At 53.0% G+C, this 21,405-nt stretch overlaps 1 protein-coding gene across 1 annotated transcript; it reads left to right on the plus strand.

Annotated features, from left to right (window-relative positions):
* Positions 1-1,280: 1,280 nt before the first annotated feature.
* LOC144279466 (semaphorin-7A-like) lies at positions 1,281-18,807 on the plus strand. The gene is made up of 14 exons (XM_077840981.1): positions 1,281-1,359; positions 4,019-4,158; positions 4,901-4,963; positions 5,720-5,818; positions 6,240-6,348; positions 7,136-7,234; positions 8,367-8,506; positions 8,859-9,034; positions 9,868-9,976; positions 12,519-12,723; positions 13,637-13,752; positions 14,331-14,503; positions 17,386-17,441; positions 18,470-18,807. The coding sequence occupies exons 1-14, from the start codon at positions 1,281-1,283 to the stop codon at positions 18,805-18,807; spliced, it is 1,902 nt and encodes a 633-aa protein (XP_077697107.1).
* The last annotated feature ends 2,598 nt before the right edge of the window (positions 18,808-21,405 follow it).

Below are 21,405 nucleotides of genomic sequence, written 5' to 3' on the forward strand. Positions count from 1 at the left end.
GAGAGACAAATCCAGTGTTACCCCCACACCCCTGAGTGGGTCACCAGCAGCCCTGACTGAACCTGGGATTTCTGGATCTGTACACAGGCACCTTCACTGCCCGAGCTAAGCAACTTGGGTCTGTTAGGTGCAGCAGCCGATCAACCCCAATATGTGAGGGACAGAGTGTTGCATACGGTGGGTGCGGGTAAGGCTGGCTTTGCCTTGAAGCCACCTTTCTGCTCCCAGTATTCTGGGGCTGTGCAAGGCCCTGCCTCGGCCGCAGCGCCCATTAGAGCAGCCCTGAGGCTGCTCGATTTTACGCTTTACTCCCCACGGAAGCAGGGGCTGGGCGCAAGGCAAGTGCAGAGGCTAACCTCAGCTCCAGAGAGGTCCCCTGCACAGGGAAGAGTCTTAGGGGGGCACAATTTCAGCCCCTTGTATAGCCCACCAGAGCAGCCTCAAGGGGCCCTGGTGTAGCCAAGAACCAGGTCCCTTCTGTCTAGCACTGGGCCCATCACCATGGCAACCTGTTCCTTTGGCAGAGGCCTTTTAACTAGGGGAACTAAAGTCCCTCCTCGGCTTTACAACTCACCTGCTGTCTGGGTTAGCATCAGCTCCTGCCAGCTTCAGAGCTCCCCCGATCCAGTGAGCATCATTTACTAGGCAACCCTCCTGGAGTCCTCCCGGACGATATATGCTGGGGACCGACCTTCCGGACTCAAGTGATCCTGCTTAGGCAGTTACACTGGGGGGAGAGGGGGCACTGATTGGGCTCAAGGGTAGGGGGACGTGGCCTTTCTGCACTAAAAGAGGTTTCATGCTGAAACCAGGACAAAATGCGGAGCCTGGCGTCTGCATTTCCAGTGCAGGGCTGATGCTTGGGCTAGAAAATCCCAGGGGCAGGGCGTCCCCACTGACCGATGAGCAACCCCTGAACGGGTGGCCTTTAAAACCACTTCGCTAGATCGCTGCAGCTCGCTCCCGCACCTTGTGATTTTCCCATCTTCCCCACAAGAGCAATTTCTTGCTGAAGCTGTTTTCTGGAGCTCCATTTTGTGGAGCTCAGAGGGGGTTATTTTCTCCTCCGTCTCCTCTCCTTTGAAGGAAGTTATGCTGACGTTACATCTCCTGGCTCAGGATGGCAGGTATAAAATGTGAAACTGCAGACGAGCCCACCAGAGAAAGCCCAAGGCTCAGAACTGTACAGACAGCACCGAGCCAGCCCTGCCAGAGTCTTAGTGACAGCAGTTAACATCAGAAAGAAAATTCTCTCCAGAGGCGTGTGGACAGGCACAAATATGAGATCTCTATATTTATTCCTCCTGTCAGCGTTCTGTTCAGCCCAAAAGATACCAAGACTGAAGTTTACCCTTAAAGGTGAGATAAGATCTGATGCGTCTGTTGGTGCCATATTCCTGATCCACTCGGTATGTTTCATTTCATATTGTTTTTGCTGTTTGCTTGACTTGGCTTGTATGACGCGGGGGTTAATTTCCTATCGGCCTCCTGCGGATCTAACCATCTGATGATAGGAAATGAAAGGTGGGAGTGTTTAATGGGGGGCAAAGAGGGGATGGCATGGTGGGTTTAGAAAGCAGCTTTTGAGGTGGGGAGGGGAGTTTTGCTGGGGGAATATGTTACTTAAAGACTGGTCCATACATTAGTTTGATTTGATTAAAGAGATGACAAGAAGGAAACTTTTATTTATTTTTTGGCTGCCAGTGGCAGATAACCGTCAATCTGGGCTGTTGGTCTGACAGGTGTTACAACTGCAGCCTGATCAGTGATTTCATTTGGAGTCACTTCCCATCTGATTCAGAACTGACAGGCTCAGGGTTAACTCCTAGCTGTTGAAAGAGCCAGCTGGTGCCTCCGTTACTGAAAGAGGGACTACGGATGTTATAGACAAGTCTCTGCACCCTCTGCAATGCAGATAAGTGCCCCCAGCTACAGCATGATCCATGCCTTACTCTCCAAAATAGCCTCTACCAGGAGACCAATTCCTCAGCACAATCCAGTCTGACCCTCCCTCGTGAAAAAGCCCCTACCCCTTGACCCGCATTCATTGTGAAGTGTTGGTGGCTTGCCAGGGGCAGAAAAACAACATCTGTGTAATGCAGCCGCTGCAGTTTTCTGATGGCTCTGCGGTTTCCCGGAGCAGAGTGGTGTCTTTTTTTCCCTTTGCCACTCAACGCACAGAGAATGAAAAAGCCACATTGCACACACCGTGGCCTGTTCCAGCTCTGCCCCCTTGCTCCGGTGGGAAACCAAAGCCCGTCTTTGCTTGGCAGCAAAAGCACCAAGGGGTGTCTCGTGCAGGGCGTGGCTGAAAACGTTTGCCCTGAAAGAGGCGCTAGGAGGGAAGGAAGATCCATTGCTTTGGTAGTGACATGGAAGTGGTATGGGCCAGGGAGGCAATAAAGGTAAAGGGGCGTCCATTACTGTACCCCTTGGGCTAGCCTGAGAGGCAATCCCATAGCAGGAAGTCATTGCAGGGTAGTTGCCAGCGATGGGACCTAAGAATCAGTTTCCCCCCGTTTCCCCCAAATCCTCCCCATAAGAGTCCCCACCTGGCAGCCTGGTGGGAGGCTGTCTGTCAGAATCAGAGGCAGGGTCTGCTCCCCTGAGCTCAGCAGGGGGCAGAATTGGGCCCCCAGGTCTGCTCGCTCTCTCTCAGTGCCTGCAGCCCCCACCCACTGATGGTGGAGGAGAATTTTTGCTGCTGGTGAGGGTGCTCTCCTTGTCAAAGCCAGAGATGACTTAACCCTCTGTACCCTGATGCCCAGCCAACAGCCACTCCCCATCCCTGGGGTGGGTGCATCATGATGCCCCCCTCTCCCTGATCCTTAGTACCAGGACCAGAAACTCCTACATGCCCACACCCATCCCATGGTCACTACTCTAGTGAAAACATAATGGCGCTCCCTGCTGCATGATAAGCCTGTGCCAATGGGAGGCCAAGAGGGCGGGTCACTGCACAACCAAGAGAGCCAGAATCCCAGGCTGGGGGCAGGTACCAGCTCCAAGAGCCAGCCGCACCTGGTCTGGCTTCTTGGCTGGCCGCAAGATGACCGCAGCAAGGAGCAGCCCATGGCTGTGTGCTGTCCCTGCGGGGCAGGGACCAGCTTTCTGCATTGGCTTGTACAGGACCTGGCGCCATCCTGGTTACAGGGCAGGGAGTGTAGGTGCCTGGATCAGCGACCGTGGGCATGCTGCACAAGAGCTGTGTGCTTGTCTGCCGGTGCCCCCTACTGGAGCCCTGTGGACCTACCTGTGTGCCAAATAAGCTGGGTGCCTGCTTCCAGAGCAGCATTTCTCAACCTTTGTGGTACCAGGGGCAAGCTTCCTGCCTTCCTGAACTGCGTCAGGGAAATCTCAGACACCGGCGCCAGTCCACGGACCAGTTTTCAAGAAACCCTGCTCTGGACTATTGCCCTGCTGGGGCAGATTTGGCCTGCGTAAGGCTGAGGTTTTCATGCTACCCATGGACAGGCTGAGGTCCAGGAACAATGTGCACTGGGGCGTGTTCATAAAATGTGGATTGGGCCGGCCGGAGCTAGCTTTTCCCTCTTCTACTGTAGCAGGAACCGACGGCGTCTCTTTAAGCCTTCGATAGGCAAGGGGTGGGTTTGGCAGGTCTCAGTCCAGTCTCTAGTGTCCACACTATAAAGAAGCTGCCATCCAGTTTGGCACCGAGTGTCCGGAAAGAGAGACCGAGCATCAGAATGGGCCCTGAATTGTTGCCTCAGGGAGAGTCTGGCGACCCCAAGAGACGCTGTGCGGTCTAGCGAACTGTGCTGCCAGCTGGGCTCTCTTCCCAGCACTGCAACTTGCCCACTGTGGGTCCCAAACTATGGCCCTGCTGTGTGCCTCAGTTTCCCCATCTGAAAACGGGGGGAGGCTGATCGCAACATATTTGCCTTAGAGAGGAAAGAAGCCAGCTGGGAAGGACGGGCTGGGGGTAGAGTCTGGATTTCAGCCTTCAGCAAACTTTATCCTCTCCTTTCTCGTCCTGCCCCCTCACTTTCCCCCCCAGACTCTCCTGTGCTAAGCTTCGAGAATGGGGAGAAGTCCACAGTCCTCTTCCATGATGCCGGATCTGAGCAGCTGTACGTTGGGGGTAGGGGAGCGCTGCGCATCTTGACATTTAAGGAGGCGGAGGTCAACCAGACCCAGGTAAGAGGTGGGGTGTGTGGGGGTCCCTCGCCCCTCTCATTGGGTTTATCCTGGCCCCTGCCATCCCCTCCCTCCCGGGTCTGCAATGATGGTGTATGATCAGCTGGAGGCCCCAGAGCTGACAAGCCAATGAAGAGATCTGGCAGCTTTTAGAGGAGACTGGCTCAGGCACCAGGAAGAGACTCCCAGCAAGGACAGGCTCCATCAGATCCTACTGGCGAGTTTCCTTTCCTTGGGCCATCAGCCAACCCCAGCTCAGCCTAAGCAAGGCAGCTCCCAGCCGAGACCAGGCTGGGCTTTGAAAGGAGAGTCCCTTTGAGAGTCACTTGCCGGGCTCAGGGGCCACCTGCCGGCTGGCCAGGTACCCACGGGACAGCCACCTGCCATCCCACAGCAGGGCTTTCCTCTCTCGAGGCCGCACGGCCAGAGAGATCTCGGGCTGTCTCCATTTGCAGCAGGTCCCCCTGGGAGCACAAAGAGGTGCTGCGTGAGGGGCTCCGATAAACACGGGGTTAATGCCACATCTCCCCACTCCCCTTGCATAGTCGATGGGGGCGGCTCGGGGCTGCGAGGTCTGTGGGAAGATGGGGTATGGCCAGGGTCAGAGGCCTGTGGGACCTCTCCTGTGGCGGATCAGAAGCACCATCCCCTTGAGGGCTACCCCACTGGACCTTTCCACCTGTGGCCAGGGGCATGGGGCGGATCAGGGTCTGATCAGCATTCCTCCCCGTCTGCCTCCCAGGTTCCCCTGCGGGCTGATGAGAAGGTGGAGAAGAACTGCAGGAGCAAGCCTGGGGTGGTGCAGGTGAGAGGGGACCCTGGCGAGGGATGGGCCTGAGCCGTGAGCGACTGACACCCCCAGCAGCATGTTGAGCCCCCCAGAGATGGCTAATGGAGCTTAGAGACGACCCCACAGTGCTGAGCATGGAGGGACCCCTTGCCTCTGCTCCGGGCAGGGCCGGTGGTCCCTTCACCGTGCCAGGGCTTGGCTCCAAGGAGCTGGGCGGTTGCTTTGAGCTTCCTTCCCCGCCATAGTTTCTCCATTTCCTGAGCGCGTCCCGCTACCCACTGCACAGACAGCATTGCATGGTGGGGGGGGGTCTAGTGGGTAGAGCAAAGGGGGGCTGGGAGGCAGGACTCCTGGGTTCTGTTCCCAGCTGTGGGAGGGGAATGGGGCTTCTAAGTAGAGCAAACGTGGAGTCTGGGAGGCAGGACTCCTGGATTCTGTTCCCAGCTGTGGGAGGGGAATGGGGCTTCTAAGTAGAGCAAACGTGGAGTCTGGGAGGCAGGACTCCTGGGTTCTGTTTCCAGCTCTGGGATGGGACTGGAGTCTAGTGGTGGGAGCAGAGGCCAGGGACTCAGAACTCGTGGGTTCTATCCCAGCTGTGCCCCTGGCTCTGTCACCCATCAGGGCTCTATCGTGGGTATATAATCACACACAGAGGACGTCTCAGATCTACCTGCTCAGTGAAATGCCGAGGTCTGGGTCTGTTCCTGCCATTAATGCCGGGTACGTGTAATGAGCACTAACCACAGTGCTTCGGGGCTGGTTCTCCCACAGGCCGAGTGTGACAACTACATCCGGGTGATCCAGAGGCTGAACGGCAGCTCCGTCATCGTCTGCGGCACCAACGCTGGTTCCCCCAAATGCTGGTTCCTGGTGAGCATGGCAGGCTGGGGGAATGCATAGAGAATGGCCCATGGGCATAGGGGGCACTAGTCACCTCACTCATAACTGGGACATTTCCATCCCCGGGTCTATAATATTGCCCTGTGACCTGTCAAATCTGGGTTCATTCTCCTAAGACATCGCTTAAGGAAGTGTGAGTCCAGTGGGTTAAAGTAGGGGGTTGGGTGCCAGCACTCCTGGGTTCCATTCCCAGCTCTGCAGTGGACTCCCGCGGCCCCTGCCCTGTCTCCATGTGTGTAAGATGGGCACTGCCTCGCAGGGAAAATAGAATCAGAGAAATGTCAGACTGCAAGAGGCCAGCTGGGCTGAGGTCTGTGAAGCTTCTTGGGTAAGAAGATCTATAGAAACAATTAAAACTGTTGGCTTGGGTTTACCCCCACTCCCCTCCCAGACCAATGACACGACACTGCAGCAGGACAAACGGGGCCAAGCCCTTGCCATCAGCGGGGAGAGCCTCGCCCCGGCATCACCGTCTCAGCCGGCTGCAGCCATCGCTGTGGGTAAGGAGATCCACCTCTCTCCATCCCCAGATAGAGTGGGGGGCGAGGAGCCACCTAGGGTCCCCCTGGGCCTCGCCCTGGGTGCGTTCTCTGCCTCTTGCTCTCTGGATCCCAAGCCCCAGAGGAGCGGTGCCGGAGAGGGAGGTGGCATTGGACCCATGCAGTGGGCTTCCCCACTGCAGCCTGTAATATCCCAAGATGAGCCAGGCCCATGGGAAGGTCCAGTGGACAGGGGAGGTTGGGAGCAGGGCTGGTGCCAATAAAGGAGTTTCCTTCTTTGGAGGAGATCCCACTGCAGCCTAGATGGGCTTTGGAACTCTGCTGAGAGGTGATGGGGACCAGGACTCCTGGGTTCTATTCCCAGCAAGTGTTCTACTGGTTGGCGCAGGGGATGAGGAGCCTGGACTCCTGGGTTCTATTCCCAGTGAGGAGTCTACTGGTTGGGGATGGGGAACCAAGACTCCTGGGTTCTGTTCCCAGCTCTGGGAGGGAATGTGGGCTAGTGGTTAGAGCAGACAACTGGGAGCCAGGATATGTGGGTTCTAGTCCCGCCTCTACTCCTGTCTCCCAGTGTGACCTGCAGCTGGCCATGAAGAACAAGGTTTGTTCTTTATTGCCCATGGACCAGGGTCCTCTGTTGTCTTGAAAGTGGATATTGGCATACTGGATAATGGCCATACTCCACAGGAGGCTGGTGGGGCTTCCCCCCAGAAGGTGGGAGGGGGCTAGGGCTCCCGCCCCCCCATGGAGAACACCCATCCTCTTTTGTCTTGGGTTAATATTGCAGAGGGCAGCCTGTACTCGGCATTGTCCCAGGACAGAAGCACCATCCAGAGGAGCTATGGCCCAAGGAAGCTGCTGAGGACAGAAGATAAATGGCTCACCAGTAAGAGAGGCTTTTCCTATTGGCCTGCCCCAAGGCGGGTCAGAGCAGCCAGGCTGGGCCCGATGCTTTCCCCAAAGATCCATCACCACCAGTAGCGGCCAGTCCCTGATGCTGCTGGATCTCACCCCAACGCAACGCACTGGGTCAAACCTTGCATGTGCCAGGGGTTGTTTGCCAATCCATCCTGCTGGAGTGATCATCTGGTTCCTTTAGCATCAAACTCCATTACCCCAGTCTCAGCTGAAACAGCTATGTGTTATATTGGCCATAGAACTGTCCAGCCCCCACAGTGTTTGCCTTGCTGAACCCCTGCAGCAGGGAGTTCCACAGGTTGGCATTTCAGAACCCTTCAGCTCTAGCAATCTAGGCTGGAAAGGTAATAAGAAGAAGGTTGAAAGACACATTTGCAAGCATGGCAGATGGCATCCAGAAAAAGCTGGCACTTCAGGGGATGGGTACACTGCCCCTTACTGCAGAGATGATACAGATTCTCTGCCAGTAGAAGCTCTGATTCCCAAAACAAAATGTGGCCATGGGGATAGAGCACTGAAGTGGGGAACAGGAGACCAAGATTCTGTTCCTGGTTCTGCTGCTGCGTGACCTTGGGCAAGTTCCTTTCTGCGCCTCAGTTTCCCATCTGCAAAATGGGGATAGTGATACTGACCTCCTTTGGGGAGAGCTAGGGATGATGACTATTATTCTATGAAACAGATGCAATCCAGGAGAGTCAATTCACACAACAGTCTTGCAAGCCTCACAGTAGTTAAAAGTCCTTCTTAAAGCCCCAGCTCATTTAGTCCCGGCATTGCAAGAGAATCTCAGCTTGCTTTAAAATATAAATTATTTAGCTCTCCTGGTTGCAGAGAAAAGCTGGAAAATGTGATTCCTAAAGGCTCAGAATAACCAGAACCCCGCATTTATTTCTTTCTTTCTTTATTTTCAATCTCTTGATTTTAAAGCCAGTCTCATTGTTTTGAGGGGCCTGGGGTTGGCGACACGCATGACCCCCTCCAGGCCCGTATCTTGACTTGGCCAAGGAGTTAGTGGTGGTGCTGACACACACATGGCTCCAGCCAAATTTCTTTACACACTTCGATCTCTTTTCCCACCCCATCCCCCTTTCCTCCCGCAGAGGCAGAGTTCGTCAGCGCCGCCTTGGTGCCGGAAAAGGAGTCCAACCTGGATGAAATCTACTTCTTCTATAACGAAGTCAACAAGACGGCGGGGCTGGACGAAGAGCCGGTCAAAGCCCGGCTGGGCCGCGTGTGTAAGGTACGGAGACCCCGCGGGCCGAGAGCTGGCAGTGAAAGGCAAATGTCTGTCATTCTTACACCTGATACGGGTGCGAGGGTGATGTCACAGTGTGAGCAGCAGGCCCTGGAAGCATGAAGTAGCCGGAGCTAAAAAGACCAGTTTTGTGAGCCATGTCTGTGAGCCACATGAGTTCTCAATGCGTAGTTATAACAACTCTCGCTGTTGTTATAACGGGCCGGGGCCGTGCGCTCTGGCCAGCATGGTTCAGGCCACGCGTGGATCTGGTGGCAGGGGCAGGGGGCGTTGTGGTGGAACATTCGTGCTCTAGGCCTGAAGAGCTCTGGGATTTTTCCTCTGTCACCCTGCTTAGGTGGATGAAGGTGGGAAGAGCCTCCTGGTCGATTTCTGGACCACGTTCCTCCAGGCCAGGCTGGTGTGCGGCGGTCCCACCCATCCCCAGCGCTTCAACGAGCTGCGCGATGCTGTGGTCCTGGGCAAGGGGCAGACAGGCCGAGGGATGCTGTACGGGATCTTCGCCAGTGCCTGGTGAGCAGGGGCCGCAGCCGGAGCCGGGCAGGGCTGGGGCCACGCTGCAGGCTGAAGTCACACAGACTCCTTGCCCCACGGCTGGTGAAGGGGGCAGAACGTTGCCTGGGGGTGCAGGGAGGAGGCAGGGTCATAGTAGGGGGGGCTCTCGCCCACCCTGTTGTCCCTCTCCCATGGAGTATGCCTGCTGCTCTCATAGAATCATAGAATCATAGAATATCAGGGTTGGAAGGGACCCCTGAAGGTCATCTAGTCCAACCCCCTGCTCGAAGCAGGACCAATTCCCAGTTAAATCATCATGAGACAGATGGGAATCACGGTGCCCCTTCGCCAGGAGAACCTCCCCCCATGACCAGGGGAATAGCATAGGCGTGGTTTGAAGTATATATTTGGGGGGCAGGGGCAGCTCCAGTCAGGCCAATGGGGCCAAGCGTAGAGGGGGAAATTCCATGCCTGCCCCAGACTTGCAGTTTGGGGGAGCAACATCCCCCCCTCATCCCCGGCTCCATCCCCAAACTATGCCCGTGAAGAATAGGGCAGGAAGCTGCCCAGCCCGGAGCGGCTTAGACAGGCAGGACATCCATTGGGCAAAGAGGCAGAAGACAATGACAAGGCGTCCGAGCTCCCTGGCCAGTCTCCCCCTCCCCAAGCAGGGAAAGTAACTCGGCGCTGGCTCCCCGGTTTGACTCCAGCACAGGCCCGCCGCGCCTGCCATTCATTTCCGTCGGGTGGGCCTCAGAGCCCAGGTCCTAGCACAAAGCATCCAGTGCCAGTGGTAACCAGCTCTGCCTTGCCAGCTGCCAAAGCCTGAAGGGAGCATTTTCCCCCTGCAGGGGCACGACTGCCGTGTGCGCCTACTCCATGGACACGGTGACCCACACTTTCCGAACCTCCAAGCTCAAGGGCTACACCAGCGTCCTGCCAGCGCACCGACCCGGCACGGTGAGGCCTGCATGGGGCGGGGTTTGCGTCCCAAAACAGCTCCCCAGGAGTAACGAAGGGACCCCCATTTCTGACAGCGAACGGAGGTGTTGGGGGATGGACTCCGAGCTTCTGTGGCTTGCAGGGAATTACCAGAGAGCTGCCCGGGGCAGTCAGTAGCCACAAAGGGCCCGCTGTCAGTCACAGGGGCCTACAAGTGGCTGCGGAGTCATTTCGAAAGCGCAACTTTGCCCTTCTGCTTTCTGGAACCTGCATGATTAGGCGGGAGGGGCCCAGGCCAAGCACTGAGCACCCCTTTAAATGCTTGCAAATAAAAGTAACCCAGAGCTCTTCCTCCTTTCCACGGGAATTTGTAAACAACAAATTATCTCCACAGGGCCAAGCTTCCTGTCCACTCATCCTTCTATCCACAGCCCCCCATCCCTCCAAAGGAAAGCCAGCCATCTCTTCCCTGCAGCCCTCAGCACCTCCCAGTTGCTGTCTCTCCTCCACTCTCTGACAGCTCCTTCTCCACGGGACCCCCTAACACCAGACGCCTGGGTCCTGTCACATCTTTAGGAGCAAACTGAACCTGTGGCAGGGAGAGGGTTAGTAGCTGCAGTGAGCGCTCTGGAGGGAGGACTGGGAAGGAGATGGGACTGGCCCAAGGTCACCCAGCAGATCAGTGGCAAAGCTAGGGATGGAACCTGGTCCCCCTGAGTCCCACGTGGGTGCCCTAAGGGGGCAGGTGCACATGAATAGGGAAGCGTTTAGGGAGGACAAACAGGTGAGCACAGAGACTGTTGCAATCTCACGGATACAAGAGTGGGGCGAATAACACATTGTTCGGTTCACTGGCAAGTCCGGAAAATCGGGGGAAGAATCATTTGGCGCAACCCAAAATTGAAATTAAAAGAAAATGGGCAAATCAAAAAGTCAAACATTTTCATTTTGGGGCGAACAAAGTTTCATTTCAGTTTGGGGCTTTTGCCTCCTTTTTTAAAAACGAAATTAAAGGGAATTTCAAAACAAAAAGTCGGTTTGAATCGAAACATTTTTTGACTTTTTTGAAAAAAAATGTAGGGTTTTTTCCCAACCCCGAACAATTTGCCGAAACCAACACGAATTCACGAAATGTTGCAACTGAGCTGATCCTGCATTGTTTCTTGGTTAGAAAAAAGTGTCGTCCGAAACATTTCGCTCAACTCCCATAGCAGCATTTATGTCCAGATTCTCAAAGGTATTTCGGTGCCTAACTCCCTGTGACCGGGGAGCCACACTGCGGTTACTTAATTAGGGCAAACTGCAAAGAATGGGGCAGACCATCCCCAAAGCTGGTGGTCATTCCAGTGCTTAGATCCACCAAGCTAGCCTCAAAGCAGCTTCTACAACACCTCACTGGCTACCCAGAAGCCAAAACTCAGTTCTCTTAAAGCAACCCAGCCTTAGGCCTCCAGCCAGACACCCAGGTCAAATAGGATGAGGATTGCTGAACACATTATTCATCATAGAAGATAGTTCTACCAATCCCAAAGGATCGGACACATTACCTCCCAGGTTAATGAATATTTCAGATCTTACCCAAACACACGCATACAGCCAACTCTTATTAACTAAACTACAATTTATTTAAAAAGAAAAGAGAGTATGGTTAAAAGATCAGTATACATACAGACATGAGCCCAGTTCTGAGATCAGATTCACAGTAGAGATGGTGAGTTTTGTAGTTGAAAAGAGTTCTTTCAGAATTAGTCCATAGGTTATAGTCCAATGTTCATATTCACGGTGATCCAGATGGGACTGGAGATCTCAGTCTTATGACTCAAGTTTCCCCTGCATAAAGTATCAAGCAGATCTGAGATTAAAGGATCAGTTCCCAAGAGTCTTTTATACAGTTTTCTAGCAGCCTCTTGACCATACAGTCCTGGTTGAACAATAGGCTTTTGATGTAACCTTCTGTTTCCCAAAAATCACCAGTAATCAAGTACATGGATTAACATAAAGTAATTTTATCCGTTAAGCAGTTCATATACAGTTTACCACAAACTTTAAAGAGACGTAGAGACAATGACATTATTTCACCCAAAATTTGTCTAAATGTTAATATTCCCTTTTGATCTCTGAATCAATAGCTATAATAATAGACAGGAACTGTCCGTTTACATGGCTAACATCTAAAAAGATGTAAGTCAACACATACAATTAGTATTACCTCTAGTTTTCTAACAATACAGGTTTTTATTTCAAAGTTCTAGCCTATCTAACATAGAATGGCCCTAATCACCATTTACATACTTTTCTACATGTCTCTGAAGGTTGACTCTGAGTCATTTAGCGACGAGCTGCTTAACCCTTTCTGGCCATGTGTCACACTCCCATTGATTCTAGTAGGAGTTAGGTGCCTAACTCTTTTTGACACTCTGCTGGTTAACCCCCAAAATGAGCTCTGCGTTGGGTGGCTCCTCGAAGACATCACTGGAGCAGCCTGAGGGTGCAGGGTCTGTCTGTGCAGAAATTGGCCTCCCTCTTTGTTACCCCCCTTCCTCTTCCGTTCTTTCCATAGTGCGTCCCCTACAATTCCCCCAGCGCCCCCTCCAAAGCAGTCCTCAGCATCATCAAAGATTACCCCGAAATCGAGACCGTCATCTACCCCGACGGGCAGCGCCCCCTGTATGTGCTGCAGACCAATGACACCTACACCAAGGTGGTGGCTGACAGGGTCCTGGACGCCAGCAACACTTCTCGCACTGTCCTCTACCTTGGGACGGGTAGGTGTGGAGGGAGCTGGGGATGTTCCTTCTGGGACTCAGCCTTTGTGGAGCCATGTCTGGGTGTTTAGGTTTTGTCAGTGTGGGGACGCAAAGTGGCCTAGGCCACACAGTAGAGCCAAGAATAGCACCCAGGAATTCCCAGCCCTCCTGCTCTAACCACTAGACACCCCACCCCTCCCAGAGCCAGGATCCAGGAGTCTTGACTCCCAGCTGCCTGCTCTAAGCACTAGCCCCCACTCCCCCAAGAAGTCAGGCAGCTGAAGATCCCAGGGCGAGATGCCTGCCGCATCCGCCCCATGCCAGCCTCTGGTCAGGTGGGGTCTGTGCCTCCTCAGAGGGCCTGGTCGTTGTTGAGCAGACACTGGCCCTGGTGTTTCCTCCCCCAGGAGAGTCTCTTCTACCCGACGGCGCTGTGTGCTTGCCCTGTGTGGTGAAGTGTAGGCCAGGACGCAGCTGGCTCAGGGCTCGGCTCGCCTCCAGGTCGCCAGTTCGACTCCAGCGCTGGCTGGGGATGGCTTTGTGCCATTCTGGTCTGACAGCTGCTCGCTGGCCTTTGTGTTATGAGCTGGGGGGGGGGCGAAGGGGGGGGATACCCAGGTGTCCACATCACAAACCTTGGAGCACCGCAGACAGCATGTTGACCCCTTTCTGGGCAGCCCCAGCAAAGGCCAAGGGCTTGCCTGGGCCCCGGAGACGGCGCTCCGCTCCAGTGGGTCCCTCCAGGGCAGAGCTGGGGCACGGGGGCAGGCCCACTGAGGGCAACTAGCCCTGTCCCTGCTCGGACTCTCCCTGTCCTGGGCATGCAGGGAGGCCTCTGGCTGTTTGCAGGTGAAACCCTGGCCAAGCTCCCATTGCCTTCGAGGGGGCCGGGCTCCTTCTTCTGAGCTCCCTATGTCTCTGGCTGCTGCAGATAAAGGGAAGATCCACAAAGTCCTGCAGAGTGGAGGGCAGACGGTCATCATCTCTGAGCTAAGCCCTTTCCAGAGAGACGCGCCCATCTCTGGGATGGCCCTGGATGCCGGCACAGTAAGCGCCCTTCCCCCCTCTCTATCTTTGCTCTGTATTTAACATTGGTTAATTTAGAGCTGTCTCTAAATGCTGTGGGGTTTTCTTGGTCCTGCTCCAGGCTAGGGGGCTCGGTAAGAGGAGCCCACGATCTGGGTCTAGCAGCCATTAGTCTGCAGAGAGGCAGCCTTGAGTAAGGTGGAGTGGGTTGTGCCTCACTGTTTTAGGGAGCAGCCTGCTTTGTCTCTCACTGCTTTGGGGTTCTTCTGTGTCAGGGTTCTGGATTCTAAGCAGGGAGGTCGTGTTACACTGCAGCCTTCCAGCAAGAGTATTTGGTTTTGTCTAACGTCTCAGTGTGTATGCCATGAACAGAACACCTGTTTCTAAGACAGACCTCCCCCCCTCCCCCCGCACCAAGTGCTTTTGCTTGTGAAGTCCATTATGGGCATAATCCTGCTGCCAATGGAGATTTCAATGGGAATTTGGCCAACGCTTCTACTTGGCCCCAGTTTGCATCGCACCAGTAAGTTCCAGAGCATGCGGCCTCCTTTCTCGCTTGTTTGTTTGAACCTTTGACTAACCCAGCCCCTCCTTGGCAGGGGCACCTCTATGCAGCCACTGAGTTCGAGGTGACGCGCCTGCCACTGGCAGACTGCGGGCAGTACAGGGAGACCTGCTGGAAGTGTGTCCTCGCCAAGGACCCGTACTGCGGATGGGATCCAGACAGCAAAAAATGCTCAACCATATCCCGAGAGGCAAACGACACTGCCAGGTGTGCTCGGGCTTAAAGGCGGAATACTTTGCTCCCAATCCGCCATCCTTTCAATGGTCTTGTCAAGTCGGGGAGAGAGGGAGGAAAGAAAAGGATCTGGTAGCTGTAAACATACACACAGCAATATGGAGGCAGCATGGTCTATTGGTTAGAGCATCTGTCACACAGGGAGATTTCAGGATGCCTGGGTTCTATTCCCAGCTGTAGGAGGGAGAGATGTTTACTGGTTAGAGCATGAGGACGGCAGCTAGGACACCTGGGTTCTATTCCCAGCTATGCCACTGATTTGCTGTATAACCGTGGCCAAATCACTTCCCCGTGCCTCGGTTTGTCCATCTGTATAATTTCTTCACGTTCACATTTTTGGAACACAACTTTAGGGCACCTCCTGTATTCCAAACATAGACAAAGGCTGCCCATAAACGGATCCACCCGAGCTCATGCCTGCCCCAACCACAGCCTTGACAAAGGGGGAAACTTAAAGCTGAGCTTTGCCAGGAGCCGGGAGGGTTACAAATCTGGGCTCTGGTGGAACATGCAGGGAGGAGAGGAGCAAGTTCCAAAATCGAGGACCCTGCTCAGAGAAGGCCCGCTGGTTTATCCTGAGGGAGCTCCAGGTGAGGCTGATTTCAACTTTGCTAGCAATCACAGGGGAAGAGACTAACTGTCTCATGGGGTTAATTCTTTCCCACCCTTGCAAATCACTCGATGATGTCTACACTGCAGAGCCTAGTCTAGCCACAGAGTACAGCAGCAGGAGTTCTTCTGCTGGCATAGCTCCACCGCCTCCCTGAACCACGTTAGCTATGCTGAAAGCAGCATTCTTCTGCCTGCATAGCTACATCTACACTGCGGGGCGGGGAGGGTCTCTTGTTGGCACAGCTCTGACACCAGGACATGTGGGGTTTTGCCACACCCCTGACCAACAAAGCTATGCCGCTATACTTTTTCAGTATAGATCAGGCCTCAGATTCGTGGGTGAAAGGCATTTTGTATAGAGAATTGGCAGGAAAATTTGCATTGAAAAAGTTTTCTGTTTCGACAAAACAATACGTGTCTATTTCAGTTACATTTTCTTTCGGAAAAAAAATGAAAACAAACCCATGTTGGGAATGGTGCGATGTCCTATTCTGACTTTTTCAGAAGGAAAAGTTTTGAGTTTTCATTTTAAAAAAGACTTTTTTGGTTTAGAAATTTATTTTATAGAGAATTAAAAAAAAAATAAAACGGGCTGAAATGTTTCAATTGATGGAAGCGAAACTGGTGGAATTTGGTTCTGTGAAAAAGTTTGAAATTTTGGTTTTAAATATTCATTTTCAGACCAGCTGTAATGAATGTATTTTATTATATATATGTGGGGGGGGAGGGATAGCTCAGTGGTTTGAGCATTGGCCTGCTAAACCCAGAGTTGTGAGTTCAATCCTTGAGGGGGCCATTTAGGGATTTGGGGCAAAAATTGGGGATTGGTCCTGCTTTGAGCAGGGGGTTGGACTAGATGACCTCGTGAGGTCCCTTCATATCCTGATATTCTAAAAAGAAATAAACCTGAATATGCTTGCTTGGGACTTCTAAACCTAGGCTAGACAAAACCCTAGAGCAGTGTTTCTCAATCTGCCGCCCACTTGCTGCTTTTGGCCCAAGCAGCACACAGCTGGGGCCCGTGTGACATCCTCAGGGCCATACAAGGTAGTATCTATATTGTGTGGATGCAGCCTACATAACACACAGGGAGCTGCATGTGCAATTCACAAGGGTAAATAGGTTGAGAACCACTGCCCTAGAGACTGTCCCCGACTGCACAACCCTGGCAGGGGAATGGCTTGGCTGTAGAGTTGGTCAGGAAATGGGATTTTTTTCCCTATGGAAAACTTAGATTTTTTGGGCAAAAATTCAAATAATGGAAAAATTCAGAAATGCTACCATGGTGCCTCACGGGAGTTGTAGTTCATGCACCTCAAGCTCCAATTCCCCTCCCTAGGCTGTGGTCCACACCTGAGCTACAACTCCCATGATGCACCTTGGTCCTGCCTCTTGGAGAGGCAGTGCATCATGGGAGTTTTTGGCCGTAGTGCATCATGGTAGTGCAGCTCGGGAGCTCAGTCTATGGAGGAGAATGGGGACATGAAACAATCAACCTACATCTCTCCCATGAGGCACTGCGCTGCAGCAGTGTATCCAAACTGCGCTATTTCGGTGTTTCAACAAATCAATGAATTTTGCTAGAGAAAGCAGACCCTTTTTGTGAAAGGAGACTAACTTCTGTTTATATAGTCATCCACCGTGAAGGGTAAATAAGAAATGCAGCTACCTCTAGGCTAGAGCAAGAGAACTAGAACAGGGCCCGGCAGTGCTGCACAGTAGGAGCCAGAATCCTGTATCCTAGCAGGAGGTCTGACTAGACCCCCGCAACTCACCTTATGCTTTTGTATGTAGCGCGAGCTCCTCACCTCTGTGTTGCAAGATGTTGGAGCCACAGAGTGAGCAACAGGGGGGGTCCTCACGCCAGGGGCTGCAGCTCAGCAGTGAGGAAAGAGTAACGTTAGGCTCTCGCTAAGGCACTAGAGTTTTGGGGCCGTGTCCCTCCATTGCACCAGCACTGAGCCCTGCTGGTAGTGAAAGTGGGCATGCTATATCCCTGGCACTTTAATGGCCTTGCCAGCTAAGCTTGGTGCAGAGTAGGAAAATCCCATTGCTGTGAAAATCCCAGTAGTTATCATGGGGGGGGCACAGGGGGTGCTGTGCCTTCCTCGGGGGCTGGGGCTAAGCATTGGCCCTTGTTAAAATGACAATCACTTTTCAATCCCTGGATGAGGATGCAACAGTCGCGTGTCCCTTGCCCCCCTCCTGAATGATTTCCTCTCTCTCTCTGCCTTTCCTTGCAGCAGCTTCCTGCAGAGCCTGGACCCAGAGGCTGAGGACGTGTGTGAAGGTGCAGCAGGTAGGTGCCTCGGCCTTTGTGGACCCCTGGTTGCACACAGGTGTTGCTGCCTCGGCTGAGGAAACCCTCCCTGAAAAGCAGATGGCAAAAGGCCCATCTGCCTGAGGGAATCTCGCTGGTGCCTCCGTGGGCATGGAAAAAACCAGCTGCGTCTCTCAGGACTGCGAGGCCGTGTCTAAGCTAGACCCGTCTGCCTTCAGTCTCCCACTGGAGCTGCTGCCCGTGCCGCTCCAGTAATGGGATTTTCCTACTGTGAGTGACGGCAATTTGAGTGGATGTACCCGACCTAGCTTTCATTTAGCTAGCTCGGGTATCAAAGCAGTGAAGCTGCGATAGTCTGTGCTCCTGTGAGCGAGTACCCAGGGGCCGGGCTTGTACAGCTTGTGCGTGCAGCCATGGCGTCCTCCTGCAGCCAAGAGAGCTAGATTGAAGCTGGCTCAGGTATGTCCACACCATCTGGAATCACAGCCCGGGACTGCAGTGTAGACATACCCAGAGGCACCTAAATAAGGGCTGAATTTTCCAAAGTTCTTAGCAGCTGCCACTGCGACCCTCAGAGCCAGACTGTCAGCAGAGTTCAGCTCCCGGCCTGCACCCAGTGTGCTGAGAGCTGCTGATAATTCCCGCCTCCTGCCCAGAAGAGGGAAACTAGAACTCCTGGGTTCTCCTGCCAGCCCTGCCCAGGAATCCTGAGCAAAGTCCTTCAGCCAGAGCATTGGCTTCCCCTTCTGCAAAAAAAAATGACAACCATCACATTAACCTCTGTGGTGCAGCGCTGGGACACGCAAGCTTTGGATGGGGTTCTACATACAGCAGATTGCGGCTGTTTCATTTCAATACGGGCTTTTCTTAGCCTCGCTGTCGAGGCCCAGTGTGTCCGTGTGCTCAGAGGCTGAGGCTGCATTTGGTTGGGATTTTGTGCCTCCAAATTATGGCTCTCTCATTCTTTCCCCTGTTCAGTCTCCTCTCCCCCACCACCTTTCCCTTTATGATTGCTCTGCTCTAACCCCTGATCCCTCTGTTCAAAGAACAAGTAGCGCAGGAAGCTCTGAAAAAGGTGAGCGTGGACTCGACCAGCTACATCTACCTCCCATGCCCTCTGCGCTCCCACCACGCCATCTACACCTGGGTCAAAGACGGCACCAAGCAGTACCCCTGTGCCATGGACGGGCACTCCTGCACGCTGCGCTTTGGGAAGAACGCCCCCATGGACCAGGGGCTGTTCAAATGCACAGCCACGGAGGACGGCTACCTAGAGGAGATTACTGCCTATAAACTCACGCTCAACGCTGCCTGCATCCCACAGCTCTCCGTGACAGTGGCCGCTGGTGTTTTATTCCTGGTCATCACCACCCTCTTGCTCTAGACTTTGCCATCCAAGTGAAGATCTCATTACACTGCCAACGCCCTCTCTTTCTTTTTCTTCTTGTAACCCTCCCTCCTGATGATTCTCCCTTTAAACCCCAAACAAAACATGTGACGCTCTAGGGACAAAATTCCAGGGGGCTCTTCCTAACGCTCCAATTTGGGCATCCCATCAGCAAACACAGCCGTTGTGGTGGGGGTTTTGCTAGCCATCGATAATTACCCAGGAGCCTCCTTCTCAAAATGTAAAGCATGACTAAACTTGGCAGAGCCGAGGCGCGGGAGAAGTTAGAGTAGAGGCCAGGAGGGTAAATGGACTATTTATTTTGCTGCTCAGTGAGCTAGTGAATTTGTTCAGCACAAGACCTGCTGCATGCTGATCCCAGTTTAGCATCCAGCTTGTCTGATAGGCACTGGTCCAGACTCGGGGTTTGCTTGTTCCAAGGCTGCTGGGCTATAGGATTTTGCTCGTTCCCATGATGTGGCTTTCTAATGCTTCTTTAAGGAACAAACCTCCCAAGGTGCTGCTGGGGGAAAGAAGATGCATGAGTGGGTCTCTTCCAACTCCAGCTGCTAGGAGCTAAATCCTTTTAGCATCCATGTTGTTTAAAGGGAAAACTCCCCTGCTGATGCCCCAAGTCTGACCTGTTCGGAGTCATGATCCAGGCTGTTCTCACTCCTGTCTTTTATGCACAGTTACCCTGATTACCAGCCTGGCCTGTGTTTTCAAGGGAAGGGAGAGTGATCATCCAGACACCCACACTCTGAGCTTACACTGGGGTAAATGCAGAGTCAATGTGCTGACTTGGCGCTTCCTGTGATGGATCCGCCTTCAAGCAACCATCTTCAGCTACCACCTTGCAGTGGTTTCAATCGGCACCATGCAGTGGCCGTGGGAGGGACCTAAGGCTTGATTCCGCACGACTGGCTCAAATCCACCACTCTGAGCAACTGCGCTGAAAAGGGACAGACGGAGAAGGGCTTCCAGCTAGAGGGGATTTCAAATCGAAAAGCAAAAGGGAGGGAGGGAAAGTTAGCGGCTGAGCTCAGTCATACCTGTGTAAATCTGGATGGCACTCACATGAAGAGGTGCGGTAGCTGAGTGGTGAAGACACTGTCCTACCAGCCTGAAGGTTGTGGGATGAGTCTTGCTTGCTCTCATGCTAGGATGCTCTCGCCCCTGCGAAATGGGAACTTGCTCCATCAGGTTAGGGCAGTCAGGGTCCACATCAATTCCTTATGTCCCGTTGGCTCTGAAAGTGATGTGCCTTAACTGTGTCAGCCCAATGAGCCATTGGCTTGGGGAAGCTTTGCCTTTGCCTCATGAGAATGACTCCAGTCTGACACTGCTGCAATGGAGATCAGAATCTGGCCCAGAGACCAGGAGAGATGGATTCAAAACTGGCTTTCAATCTTGCCCCATTGCTCATTTCCCACAGGATTACCAAACCAGTGCTTTAGGTGCTTGTGCAATGGTACGGAAAGAGTTAATCATGTCACCTTTCTCCACCTTCTGTGTCCAGAGGATACTGACCAAGCCAGTGTCCTGGACGTTAAACTACATTGGCTAAATTTGCAAGCAAACCTAAAAAAACAAAGAACATAAGAATAGTCATACTGGGTCAGACCAATGGTCCATCTAGCTCAGTATCCTGTCTTCTGACAGTGGCCAGGGCCAGATGCTTCAGAAGGATTGAACAGGGCAATTTATTGAGTGATCCATCCCCTGTCATCCAGTCCCAGCTTCTGACAGTCAGTGGTTTAGGGACCCCCTGAACAGGGGGTTGTGTCCCAGACCATCTTGGCTAATAGCCATTGATGGACCTATCTGCCAAGAACTTATCTCATTCTTTTTTGAACCCACCCCCAGTTATACTTTTGGCCTTCGCAACATCCCCAGGCAATGAGTTCCACAGGTTAATTGTGCATTGTGTGAAGAAGTACTTCCTTATGTTTGTTTTAAACCTGCTGCCTGTTAATTTCAGTGCATGACCCCTGGTTTGTGTAAAATTCTGGTGATTTTGAGCCAGAAACCAAAGCCCTCCTTTCAGCAGGTTAGCGGCTCTGCTGAGTGCCAAAACAGCTGTCCGCATCTGGTTACCGCACCTCTACCAGAATCCAGCTGCTTCCTTCTCCTGATTTTCAGCAAAATAATTTTTTTATCTTTGTATAAAATAGATATGAAAGTTTTTGCAAAAAAAAAAAAAAGATGAGGATAAAAATTTCCCAGTCCCTAAACTAGCTATAGTCAGCAGCTGTATGAATGTAGCTAATGGCCCATGTAGTTTAAAAAACCCAACCAAACAGGTAGGATGTTAGAGTAACTCCCTTTGCTTGTATTTATCAGCTCTGCGTATTTATTTGGTGTTATTAAAGAGGTATTGTCTACTGAGCATAAGGCGCAGCCCCAGGCACTCCTGGGTTCCAATCCTAGCTCTGTTACCGAGTCGCTGTGCGACACTGTGCCTCAATTTCCCCATCTGTGACATGGGGCTAATGACAGTGCTGAACCTCACAGGGTTGTCACCATTCATGTTTGAAAAGCACAACAGAAGGGCTGCGTTTTACTTTAAAGCGATGGGAACATAGGATGGGGTAT

The sequence above is a fragment of the Eretmochelys imbricata genome, chromosome 24 (genome assembly GCF_965152235.1).
Source record: "Eretmochelys imbricata isolate rEreImb1 chromosome 24, rEreImb1.hap1, whole genome shotgun sequence".
Classification (NCBI taxonomy): domain Eukaryota; kingdom Metazoa; phylum Chordata; order Testudines; family Cheloniidae; genus Eretmochelys; species Eretmochelys imbricata.